General features: G+C 48.5%; 1 protein-coding gene across 2 annotated transcripts in view; it reads right to left on the bottom strand.

Moving 5' to 3' along the window:
• Positions 1 to 371: 371 nt before the first annotated feature.
• PLCB3 (phospholipase C beta 3) overlaps positions 372 to 12317 on the bottom strand; it is a 46004-nt gene continuing 34058 nt past the window's right edge. Inside the window, exons 26-33 of one of the 2 annotated variants that reach the window (XM_063146328.1) lie at positions 11097 to 11132; positions 10623 to 10806; positions 8652 to 8802; positions 6609 to 6685; positions 5193 to 5282; positions 4355 to 4412; positions 2369 to 2455; positions 372 to 1443 (exon numbers count right to left, since the gene is read on the bottom strand). In XM_063146328.1, coding sequence (XP_063002398.1) covers positions 1279 to 1443; positions 2369 to 2455; positions 4355 to 4412; positions 5193 to 5282; positions 6609 to 6685; positions 8652 to 8802; positions 10623 to 10806; positions 11097 to 11132 — 848 coding nt within the window. In that variant the 3' untranslated portion in view covers positions 372 to 1278. Of the gene's footprint in view, positions 1444 to 2368; positions 2456 to 4354; positions 4413 to 5192; positions 5283 to 6608; positions 6686 to 8651; positions 8803 to 10622; positions 10807 to 11096; positions 11133 to 12317 lie in introns of those variants that run through there. The other variant, XM_063146331.1, reaches the window with a different exon arrangement.

Here is a 12317-nt window from a genome sequence, read left to right as displayed (position 1 = left end):
TCCCAGAGTGCAGGACATGGAATAGCGGGCTCAAGATAAAGGAAGCCAGTCAGGAAAAACTTCCTGACTGTTAGAGCAGTACGACAATGGAACCAGCGACCTTGGGAGGTGGTGGGCTCTCCCACACTAGAGGCAGCTGGACAAGCATCTGTCAAGGATGCTTTAGGGTGGATTCCTGCATTGAGCAGGGGGTTGGACTCGATGGCCTTATAGGCCCCTCCAACTCTACTATTCTATGATTCTATGAGTAAGCAAGAAACTAACATCATGGATTGAGAAACGAAGTCCTACTGATGATTTCTAACTGAGGTGGTGGTGAGGAAATAAGAGGCCCCCTCAAGATTCCTACCCACCAAGGAACACAACAGGAGGCAACTTACACGTTTATTACTTAGGTTAAAAAAAAAAACGGGAAAAATTACATCCAGAGAAAGAGAGAGGCCAGGTTATAACTCTGACACCAAACCACACGGGCAGAACAGCATTCACCTCTTTTGCCTTCACGCCCATCCTCAAAAGCAGCGAGGGACCTGCCTCCCACATATTCTTTTTTTTTTTTTAACCAAAAAAAAAAGTCTTTTTCTTTACACAGCCTTCCCAAGTTGCTCTCAGCCCCACACAGCTGCTCCACGACTCCCCCAATGTGTAGTGAGGGGACGTCGGAAGACAGAAACCGACAAGACACCATTCAACACCAGGGGACGGCGAACGCATTCCTACACAGGTCTGGTACGATACGTTTCAACCATTTTCTTTTTAAAAAAGCAGGATGGTATATTTTTTTAAAAAAAGAGAGCCCTTTTTCTTTCCACCCTCTCTGTGGCAGAAGGGGTGGGGTGGGGTGGGGTGGCATTGACAGTTCCCACCTTCCCGGAATAGTGCATTAAAAGGTCACCCCAAAGCCGCCGGACTCCGGTTCCCATCTCCGTGGCGGGTGCGTGCCTCCGTGGAGGGGGATCCGCGAGTCATTCTCCAGCCTCGTTTCAAAAGTGGGAGAAGACAAATTACAGTTAGTTAATTAAAAAAAATAGTTTAAAAAAATAAAACATTTGTCCTTTTTTTAAAAAAAGAAAGAAAAAAAGAAAAAGTGAAGTGCCTTTAGGGTGTTTCCCCCCCCCCGCCCCACATTGGCTCTGCCCGCTACACACACACACACACATTTAGTGAGAGCCAGGTTGGCAGAGAGCGGGGAGGTACTTTGAAGGTGTTCCCCGTCGCTCTCTTCCTTGCCCACATCCACCGGCGCTTCTACCACCAGCGCAACTTCCCCTCCAAGTCTCACAGGACTGTCAGGTCCTCTTCAGCAGGTGTGGGAGCGACACTGGATACGGGCGGGTGTCCGTTACTGACCCCTCCGTCTAGTTCTTCCTGCAGGTAGCGGCCAATTTCCTGAGGCAACGCGTGGCCCTCCAGTTCACACTCGTGTTCTAGCTGGGCAGCCAACTGGAGACGAACAAAATGGAAGACGGGAAGATGGAACAGGAAGAAAAAACGATCCAATCCCAATGTTTTACAAGACCCATGAAACTGGGCCTGGTTCAGACAACACGCTAAGCCAAGGTTACGCCCCTAATCTTTTAGCAGCAAGTGGTTAGTAAGTGCGTCTAAACCGTGGTTATGTAGCCGCCATGGTTAGGAATGGTCCACATGACATGCGAAGCCGTAATGTTTCGCTCAAAGCACTTAACCGTCGTGGTTTAGCGCGCTGTCTGAACAGGGCCATTAGGTTTGCAGCCCTGGCTTCTACACAGGGTGGGGTAGCCATGTCTGAAACCCACTTGCCAACTTCAACTGCATGGAGAACCTTTTCCAAACACCCGTATATAGTATTGACCTTTAAATTAAACCGGAACAGCCTGAGGCCGACGAACCCGAGTTCATAATATAAAATCAACAATTAGCAAACTACACGCGCAATAAAAACTGCGCCACCGCTCCAAACATCCCCTCGTCGACATCCTGAGCCTCACACACCACTGGGGAAAGACCAAAAATGTGTCCACAGCTGCCGGCATGTGGATTTCAAGCGGTTTACGGCCTTCTTAGGAAGCACAGCTACGTGGAAATGTTTTGTTTTTTTGACGGTCTTTGCGCGTGGATCATGGCTTTACATTGGCCCAGTCTTGGGTGCCAGCAAACTTCAGGGCTGCCCTGTACGGCTGAGCAACAGCCAGCAGAGGGTGACAGAAAGCCACGTTTGCTTTAGAATTTGGCAACTTTTCCCAACTGTGCCTCAGACATGCTGGCTGGTTTCTTCACAGTCCTAATACTGGCAGGGACTGCCTTTTCCCTGGGTGAACCATGCTCCTAGTCCCCTTGTCAGCCTAGTAAAAGCCCAGCCATTCCCAGAAGCCTTTGCGGCACTCACCCATGGCTCTTCGTCCTCAATCAGCTGCAAGATTCCCTGGTGTCCCGCCAGCAGCTTCTCCTGACGCCGTTTCTGGGCCTCCTCAAGCTTTGGGATAAAAGGAAAAGTGAGGAAATACTCATGTAACGGAGTCCTTTGACTGACTGACTGACTGGCTTGCCAGCAGGGCTCTTTCCTGGAAAAAGCAGACCTAGCCACAGCTGTTTGTCCCATAGTTGTGCCGGGGCTGGACTGCTGGATTGCTCTCTACATGGGGCTGCCCTTGAAGACAGTCCAGGAGCTTCAACTGGTTCAAAATTTAGGTCTGGAGTGGGCAAGCCAGGCCATACCTGTTTTGTGACAGCTTCAAATTTGTTTCCAGGCTATCTTCAGAGAATGTGAGCTTTTCAAGGCCGAAAAGATCTGAGGTCAGCGGATCTCAGGAACTGCCCCTTCATGTCTAACTCTGCACAGGACCTTCATTCAGCCTGAGACCATCTTCGCTCTCCTTGTCAATGGAGATCGTCCCAGTTGTGTCATTTACATTATGGAACCTCTCTTGGGAGGCTTATAAATCAGGCTCCTAAGACCATATTTATTGATTTATTCCTTCATTTATTTTAAAGTTGAGGCTGCTACAGGTATGATTTTTACGATGCTGTTTTTTTCTTTCTTTCTCAAAAACAGTTTGCTTTGCTTTTCATAGCTAGGGTTGCTTGGTTTTTTTCTTTTCTTTTCACTGTGATTTATATTTGTAAATTGCCCTGAATTCGATTTTTATCACACAAAGCTTTGGGAAAATAATAAAAATTAGGAAGAGAGTCTCGGGAACTTGCCGGCCATACAGCTAAACATTAGAAATGGAGCCATTTATCCCTTGGTCCAACACAGCTGCCGAACACTTCACAGTTATCTGAGCCTCATGTACCACATCAACCTTTCTATTATATATAATTCCTGTGGAACTCCCTGCCTCTGGAGGTCAGGCAGGCTCCGACCTTGTCCTCCTTTCGGCGCCTCCTGAAAACATCTTTATTCCAAGAAGCCTTTCTTTAACATGCAGCCTTGGATTTCTGATTTTTGCTTCTTTTTAAATTTTGTTTTAACTGTTTTATTCTGTTTTTATTTTCATTTTACCTTGTACACCGCTCCGAAATTTTTCAATGGGGAGCGGTATATAAATATTCTAAATAAATAAATAAATCATCCTAAAATGATATATACACTTTAGGGTGTAGAGCCATCCACAGCAAGGCGAAACTGTGGCTTAATTGCCACCCCCACCTTCATAGGAAAGGAAAGGAACCTCTCGTGCAAGCACTGAGTCATTACTGACTCTTGGAATAGACGCCAGCTTTCGCTGACGTTTTCTTGGCAGGCCTTATAGCGGGGTGGTTTGCCGTTGCCTTCCCTGGCCGTGATTACCTTTCCCCCAGCTAACTGGGTACTCATTTTACCGACCTCGGGAGGATGGAAGGCTGAGTCGACCCGAGCCGGCTGCCTGAAACCAGCTTCCGCTGGGATCAAACTCAGGCCGTGGGGAGAGTTTCAGCAGCAGAAACTGCTGCTTTACCGCTCTGCGCCACACGAGGCTACCCACCTTCATAACCCCCCACCAAATAAAAAGCATAATATTCCAGACAACTAGTAATTGTAACATACTATGCAGGACACTCTATAACATCCCTCTCACTCCCCTGGTTTTCCATTTTTGCTTCTCCAACTTAATCATCAGTCAGCAGTTCATGTCCACTGGACACGGCCAGTCTTCATCGGGCTACTGGGGAAGGTGTCCCCCTCCCCTTCCAGCCTTTAGGGTTGGGTTTTGTTTTTTTTAATCCCTAAGTTGGTTTATGTTTCTGCAAAGCTTGGGGTTCCCCTAAGCCTGCTGATATCTTGTGCGTGGATGATACCGTTTTGGCTATTAAAAAAAAAAGTATAGGCACGTGCAGAACAGAGATCGCTATTAGCGTGTGCGATGCTAGAACAGAATGGACACTCACTCACCCTGCGAATGGAGTTCACTGATTCGGTGATGTGCCGCCTGTTAATCTCCGTCAGCTCCCTGAGGGGGTGACAAACAGTCTTTTTCAAGGTGAGCAGAGAGCTATTTCCCCGTAACTTCACTTGCCATACACACACCCCTCAACGCAGGAGACTATGGCTGTGATACCGGCGCAGTTAAGGCTTAGCAGGTCCCATCTGTAACAGAACCTGCACAGCAACCCCAAGGGGGTTACATTGGGGACAGACTGGATGCCTTTGGTCTGTCGCTTGTGTCCAGAAGCAAACGTATTTCGTATTATGTGATATGATTGCATCTGCATGTGTCTCTGTGTGTTTTGTTTTGCTTGCTTGCTTTTTTCCGGCTTTGGCCCCTCCCACGTGCCCCCCCCCCCCCCGAGGGCCTGTCTGAAAATGAATTTGGGCCCTTGGGCTGAAAGGGATTCGACAGCTCTGTGTAGAAAGCTCCCTCCATTCATTCCACGATTCAGGTCTCCCCCAGTTCACAATTCAAGAGGCCTTTATTGGGACGTAGACCCTGTTCCGGGGAGGAGACCTGGTTCAGAACAACGCCCAAGACGACAGAAGGTTGTAGAGGGGCACCTCTTCGTTTGATTTCAGAAAGGGCTGCAAGACGTGTTTACAAACGGCGCTGGGTAGCTTCTGTGAACTTTGACGATAACCGCTTCACTTAGGGTTTTTTACTTCCTGTTTTGATCTTTCTAGATTTCACTGGGTTTGCGTTTTTCATCTTCTGCGAACCACCTTGATCGTAAAGAAGGAGCCTACAAAACGCTCCACGACATGAACCCGTCCCCTGCTCCCTTGCCTCTAAACTCACACGTCCTTTTTGCTCTTCTCCCGGGATTTCGCTTCGGAGATGCTGTTGTGCCGTTTCCGGTCCAAGATTTTCTGAAGTTCTTTCTTCTCCCTAACCGGGAAGGAGGGAAAAGGAGCCATAACTAAGTGGTAGACCACACGTTTTGCATTCAAGAGGTCTCGGGTTCAATCCTCGGCAGGCCTGGGAAAGTCCCATCGGAAACCCAGAGAGCCACTGCCAGTTAGTGATCTCTTTCGTGCGACATGACAGCCTTACCCACAGGGGCTGTTGTGTCTTGTCAGGTGCCGTTTTTGCACTAAATGACTTGTCATCAATACACAATTTGAATCACAGAATTTAGCGTAATGTTGATGTACGTTTATGAAAGCAAAATATGCATTCTTTTGTCCACACTTGTGGATTGGGCATTATTACCCCAATGGGTTCATTAAAGCTGTTGACTTTTTCCCAACCCCTTCTGTATATTAATTTTAATATTAGGTCAGGGGTATACGTTTATTTCATTGAACCATTTAGACACTGTTTTATCAAGGAATATTTTATGTCACAGACACTCGCTTTTCTGGGGGATCTACTCCTACACTTACTTTATTTTAAGGCATGGACTTTATTTATTTATTTATTTATTACATTTTTATACCGCCCAATAGCCGAAGCTCTTTGGGCGGTTCACAAAAATTAAAACCATAATAAATCAACCAACATGTTAAAGGCACAATTTCAAAATACAGAATAAAAAGCACAACCAGGATAAAACCACGCAGCAAAATTGATATAAGATTAAAATACAGAGTTAGAACAGTAAAATTTAAATTTAAGTTAAAATTAAGTGTTAAAATACTGAGAGAATAAAAAGGTCTTCAGGTGGCGATGAAAGGAGTACAGTGTAGGCACCAGGTGGACCTCTCTGGGGAGCTCATTCCACAACTGGGGTGCCACAGCGGAGAAGGCCCTGCTCCTAGTAGTCACCTGCCTCACTTCTTTTAGCAGGGGCTCACGGAGAAGGGCCCCTGTAGATGATCTTAAGGTCCGGGCAGGTACATATGGGAGGAGGCGTTCCTTCAAATAACCTGGCCTCAAACTGTTTAGGGCTTTGACTGTCAATACCAGCACTTTGAATCGGGCCCGGACCTGGACTGGCAGCCAATGAAGTTGTAAAAGGACTGGCGTAATGTGATCTCGCCAGCCAGTCCCTGTTAGTAAACAGGCTGCCCTGTTTTGTACCAGCTGAAGCTTCCGGACCGTTTTCAAAGGCAGCCCCACGTATCACGCATTGCAGTCATCCAATTTAGCTCACAATTTCCTTTTGTTCCTCTGAAAAGGAGCCAGGCAGCGTCTGGAGGAGGGGACAGCTCCCAAGCGAGGGTCCGGCTGCTCCTTTCTCCCCCTCCCTTTCCACCTCATGCCAAAACTTACTTCTCGCTCGTCTCCTTCAGCTTTTTCAGCTGGGCAGCCTGGCAGTCGCGGGCGACCTCTCTCAAGCGCTGCTGGGCCTGAGGGCCAAAAAAAGAAAAGATAAAAGAAATTAGAGATCCCTTGCCGAAGGAAGCTAGGCAGGCATCTACAAGAAACAGGGCCTTTTCAGTAGTGGCACTGCACTTATGGAAGGCCCTACCAAAAGAGGTTAAGAACATAAGAGCCCTGTTGGATCAGACCCAGGGTCCATCTAGTGCAGCCTTCCTCAACCTTGCGCACTCCAGATGTGTTGGACTGCATCTCCCAGAATGCCCCAGCCAGCAGAGCTGGCTGGGGCATTCTGGGAGTTGTAGTCCAACACATCTGGAGCGCCCCAGGTTGAGGAAGGCTGATCTAATCCAACATTCTGCTCCTACACCTGCCAGCCAGCAGCCCACACAAAACTCACAAGTAGGACATGAGTTTAACTGCAACTTCCTAGTTGTGTTTTCCAGCAACTAGAAACCGCCCAGGTTTACCTGACGCCTACACCGTTATCTTTTCAGCATCAGGCTGTCTTCTGGGCGCCAGGCAAAGCCCTTTCTTTTCTCCCAGGCATTTCAGAGACTTAGTTTGGCGTTTTTATGGCTGTGCTGATGTATCTGAATCTCCGTTCCTGTGCTGCTTGCGTTTTTGTCGTGCGTTTTGTCCTTTAAAATATTTGCATATTTGCATTGCATTGGGGCCTTAACGGTTTGCAATCTGCCGTGGGGACATTGGTTACTGGGCGTATTAAAAATGGAACAAATAAATAAATAAATATCCCATGAAAAGGGTCCGGTGTATGCCAACACCCAGATCAGTGTGTACCGCTGAGCTTAACAATAAATAGAATTATAGAATCATAAAATAGCAGAGTTGGAAGGGGCCTATAAGGCCATCAAGTCCAACCCCCTGCTCAATGCAGGAATCCACCCTAAAGCATCCCTGACAGATGGTTGTCCAGCTGCCTCTTGAAGGCCTCTAGTGTGGGAGAGCCCACCACCTCCCTAGGTCACTGGTTCCATTGTCGTACTGCTCTAACAGTCAGGAAGTTTTTCCTGATCATAGAATCATAGAATAGCAGAGTTGGAAGGGGCCTACAAGGCCATCAAGTCCAACCCCCTGCTCAATGCAGGAATCCACCCTAAAGCATCCCTGACAGATGGTTGTCCAGCTGCCTCGTGAATGCCTCTAGTGTGGGAGAGCCCACCACCTCCCTAGGTCACTGGTTCCATTGTCGTACTGCTCTAACAGTCAGGAAGTTTTTCCTGATCATAGAATCATAGAATAGCAGAGTTGGAAGGGGCCTACAAGGCCATCAAGTCCAACCCGCTGCTCAATGCAGGAATCCACCCTAAAGCATCCCTGACAGAGGGCTGTCCAGCTGCCTCTTGAAGGCCTCTATAAAAGGACTATCCCTATCCATATACTTTTATGCAAGTATGCAAATTTAAGAAGTACATCTGCCCATTGGGCTTATTTATTTTTCCCTCCCCTGGAGTTTTGCAGGGCACTGAAGTTCCGTCCTGAATGCCTGGAAATCCCAACCTCCTCCCTCTGGATTCAGATTTCCAAAAAAGTAAGAGAATATCATTTGGATCCCTTTCCAAGAGAGAATCATAGAATAGCAGAGCTGGAAGGGACCTACAAGGCCATTAAGTCCAACCCCCTGCTCAATGCAGGAATCCACCCTAAAAAGATATGCACTTTTAAATTTAGATGCGTTTTTTAAGCACGAAGAGCCCCACCTTCCAGCCTGCTAAATGACAGGAATCCCCAACCTAGATTCTTAAGCGAGAAACCGCCAACGCCTTTCCAGGTTTGGCCATGAGGGCTGGAGACCTAAAATCTCTCCTTTCTGAAAAAGGCCCAACGAGGTCTTTGGGAGATTCGGTACTATCAACAAGAGAGGGCGTTGCATGAATTGCGCGAGCAAGGCTGTGCACACGCATTCCTCCCCAACAGCTGCGGGACGGCTTAGCAGGATGTTGTTATTTCTACGCCCCTCCCTCTCTCGGTCACCTGGCACAGGTGTTCTCGCTTGCAGTCCCGCTCCAGCTGATGCTGAGACTCACGCAGCTGCAGCAAGCCCTGGATTTGCCAGTCCTGCAGCTCCACCTTCCGGCGTGTCCCCTCGGGCTCTTGCCGCGAGGTCTCCAAAGAACTTTGAGACCTGCAGAGGGGAAGAAAGGCAAAATACGCCGGCGTTTTCATTCCTGCCCCTTTCGCCTCCGGCTCTGAAACGGAACTGAGGCCTCCGGCCGAAAGAGGTTCCACACCCGTGCGTTAAAGATTTCGGACTGAAACGTTTTGCTTTAATGCGCCCCATTCCCAAACGTGGCATTTTCTCTGGAATCCCATATTGATTCTGATGGAGTTCACTTTCAAGGAAGCAGACTCGGGATTGCAATTTTATTTTAGATTTTCCAGTTTACGACTCAGTTATAATTCATTTTTTTTCTTCAAGTAGCCACAGTGACCCAGCGATGAAAGTGGGGGACAAGCGACTTGATGAAGGGGGGGGGGGGGATTGGGGGACACAGAAGGCAGAAAGACCTGAGCGGTACCAGCAAACACATTTAAAAAAATAATAATAGCTGCAACTTACTGACCCTCTACCATGCCTTGGAGAAGGGAAAATTCCATCATTTCATTTATTTGAAATACGTTTTCAGCCCTTACAAAGCTGCCCCCTCACCCGTAAAAGCAGTTTATTTATTTATTTGCATTTCTATACCACCCGATAGCTGAAGCTATTTACACAACAATACAATTTGGCAGCAATAAAATGAAAATTGGAGCCTTAAGAGTTGAGTTAAAACCTTTAATTAAACACACACACACACACTAAAAGCTGAGCGGAACAAGAATGTTTTTCACCGCTTGCTTAAATGTTATCGGGGATGGTATTGGTCTCATCTCCTTTGGGAGGGAATTTCACAACTGGGGTGCTGCCACCGAAAAGGCCCCGTCTCATGTTCCCCGCACAACTGAATTTGTTTTGTTGATGGGACATTACCAAATGGCCTCTGAAAGACCATCTCATCCTATGGGCAGGCTCATGTGGGAGAAGGCAGTCTTTCAAACTGTCTTGGCCCTAGGACATTTAGGGCTTTATAGATTAGCGTTAGCACCCAGGGAACACATTGGAAGCCAGTGCAGTTGAGAAAAGATCAGGGTGATAGGGTCTGAGAAGCATGCACCAGGCCGCAATCTGGGTGAGCATTTTGCACCAGCTGCAGTTTCTGAACAGTTTTCAAGGGCAGCCCAATGTAGAGCGCAAAGCAGTAATCTAACTGGGAGGGGCTCAAGGCAATATTACGGCAACTAGATCCACCAACAGGGTTCCCGGTGGCACTAGCTGTACGAAAACAGGGAGCTGTCCTGTCCTGCAGCACCATCTGGCGGCAGCTTTCCATATAACCAGCCGCAGGGCTTCACAGGATGCGAGCTCTGGCTGGTAAAGCTTTGCAGGGTTCAGGCCCAGACCAGCAGGCAGTCCCAGGTGGGCTCATACAGAACAGCTGGGAGCTGCCAGGAAAGGCCTCTATAAGAGCTGCATTTCACCTTCAGCCTTTGCCACAGCAACACGGTCTCTCGTGCTAGCTGCAGCCGGTTCCTGACCATTTGCTACCTTAGATCTCGCCTCGCTGGAACCCTCATCTCAACCACGCCTCTGGCCCCTGCTTGGATTCTGAACCTGTTTCTGACCTTGTGCCTGTTTCCTGGATCTGCCTCCTGCCTCTCTGTTGGACTCTGCCACCCGAGACCCATGCCTCACCCCCAGCTTGCTCCACCAGTATTCCAACCGCCCAAGCCAGTTCCGTCTCCGTCCGTCCCGGCCCCGGCGTTCCTACCTAAGGACCCTGCCGCCCACGCCCCAGTTCGTGGCAGGTGCACAACGCCCTTACTTCCTGTTCCCTGTAAACATGCGCCATGGAGAAGCACGCCCAGGGAATCCTCATCTGCGGAGCCACACACACAAACCCTCACCCTTCTCGGCTTCGCAGCCGGGTCCTCTCCACCAGAGTTAGCTGGGCGTTCTGCTTCTTGTTGAGGCTGCAGATCTTCTTCATGTGTTTCCGCCGGAGCTCTTTCAGCTCACGGTATTGTTTCTTCAGAAGCTTCACGAAGGCCTTCTGCTGCCGCAGCTCCTCCACAGATTGGGGGGACACCTCTGGAAAACCAAAATGCGCACAGTGGCTTACAGCGTAACATAAAACCCCGCCCAGTTCCCCGACCCCTGCTGGTATGCTTTCAGATTCCTCTCCACAGCCATAAGGACTAGGGACTTGATTTGAACACAAAACACTAGGGCCACGAAAGCAGCGATTCCCAGAGCACGGAACTCTGCACTTCCACGGCGCCACCCCAGCTCAGAGCCGGGCCTTTTCGATCTGGATAGGACCATTCCATGCGCATCCCACAGTGCCAGTAGCGCTGGCACGAGAACCGCTCCCCGCTTACCTGCCAGGATGCTGGCGATCAGATCATCCCTCTGCACTACACGGTTGAGAGGAGGAGGAGAGAGAGAGAGAAAAATAAGGAATCGGGAGTTAAATTGGGGAGAGGGACACGAGGCCGCCTTTCAAAAATAAATAAATCATTCCTACGAGAGGGAACCAGGGAAAGGTGGAGAAACATATTCTCGAAAGAGTTTGTCCACTCCGAGACAAGATTTGGAGCAGCAGGATTATTATTATTGTTATTATTATTATTATTATTATTTGCATTTTTATACCGCCCAATAGCCAAAGCTCCCTGGGCGGTTCACAAAACCTAAAACAATTCAACGTGTAAAACAAACAGCATAAAAACATGAGATAAAATACACATTAAAACGAATTAAAACACACCATACATGATTAAAACATCCTGAAAACATTCTAAAATTCCCCTGCCGGAATAGATCAGTCTTTATTGCTTTTTCAAATTCTAAAAGGCTGTCAAGTTGACGAATCTCCTCCGGCAGGCCATTCCACAGTCTGGGAGCAGCAGAAGAGAAGGTCCTTTGGGTAACAGTTGTTAATCTAGTTTTTGCTAGCTGAAGTGGATTCTTCCCAGAGGACCTGAGTGTACGCGTCGGATTGTACAGGAGAAGGTGATCCCGCAGGTAGCCTGGACCCAAACCATGTAGGGCTTTAAAGGTGATAACCAACACTTTGTACGTTACACAAATTATACAGATACACACACAATCCTAACAATAAAACACCAATTTTTGGATTCCTATTTCTAGGAGGCTGCCTAGCACAGCAATGGGCACCGGGCAGTATATACAACAGCAGCAGAAATGGCAATCTAGCTAGGCCTCATTCCGAGAAATAGGCTTCTACTGTTTTGGGAAGGGGGGGGACTTGTCGTGGCTCTCTAAGATGCAGGAGGGAAGGAAATGAGTCAAAAAGACTCAAAAGAAGAAGTGGGGAAGGCCATATCTCACTGGTAAAACACCCGCTTTGCAGACAGACGCTCCCAGGTTGAGTCGCTGGCATCTGCAGTCCAGCATGTGATGGAAATGAGCCTTCTCTGCCCGGCCCCCTGGACAGCTGCTGCCCGGGGGAACAGATAGCACTAGACTATGTGGACCGGTTGTCCGACCTCCTCCAAGGGTGGGCTGGCATGCTGGGATAGGGGTGGGAACACACACCCCTGTGAGCGCAGGAATGCAGAAACAATGAATGCATAACA

Source organism: Elgaria multicarinata, chromosome 21 (assembly GCF_023053635.1).
Source record: "Elgaria multicarinata webbii isolate HBS135686 ecotype San Diego chromosome 21, rElgMul1.1.pri, whole genome shotgun sequence".
NCBI lineage: Eukaryota > Metazoa > Chordata > Lepidosauria > Squamata > Anguidae > Elgaria > Elgaria multicarinata.
The sequence above is the reverse complement of the archived record's forward strand: the minus strand, read 5'-3'. Positions and strand labels throughout refer to the sequence as shown.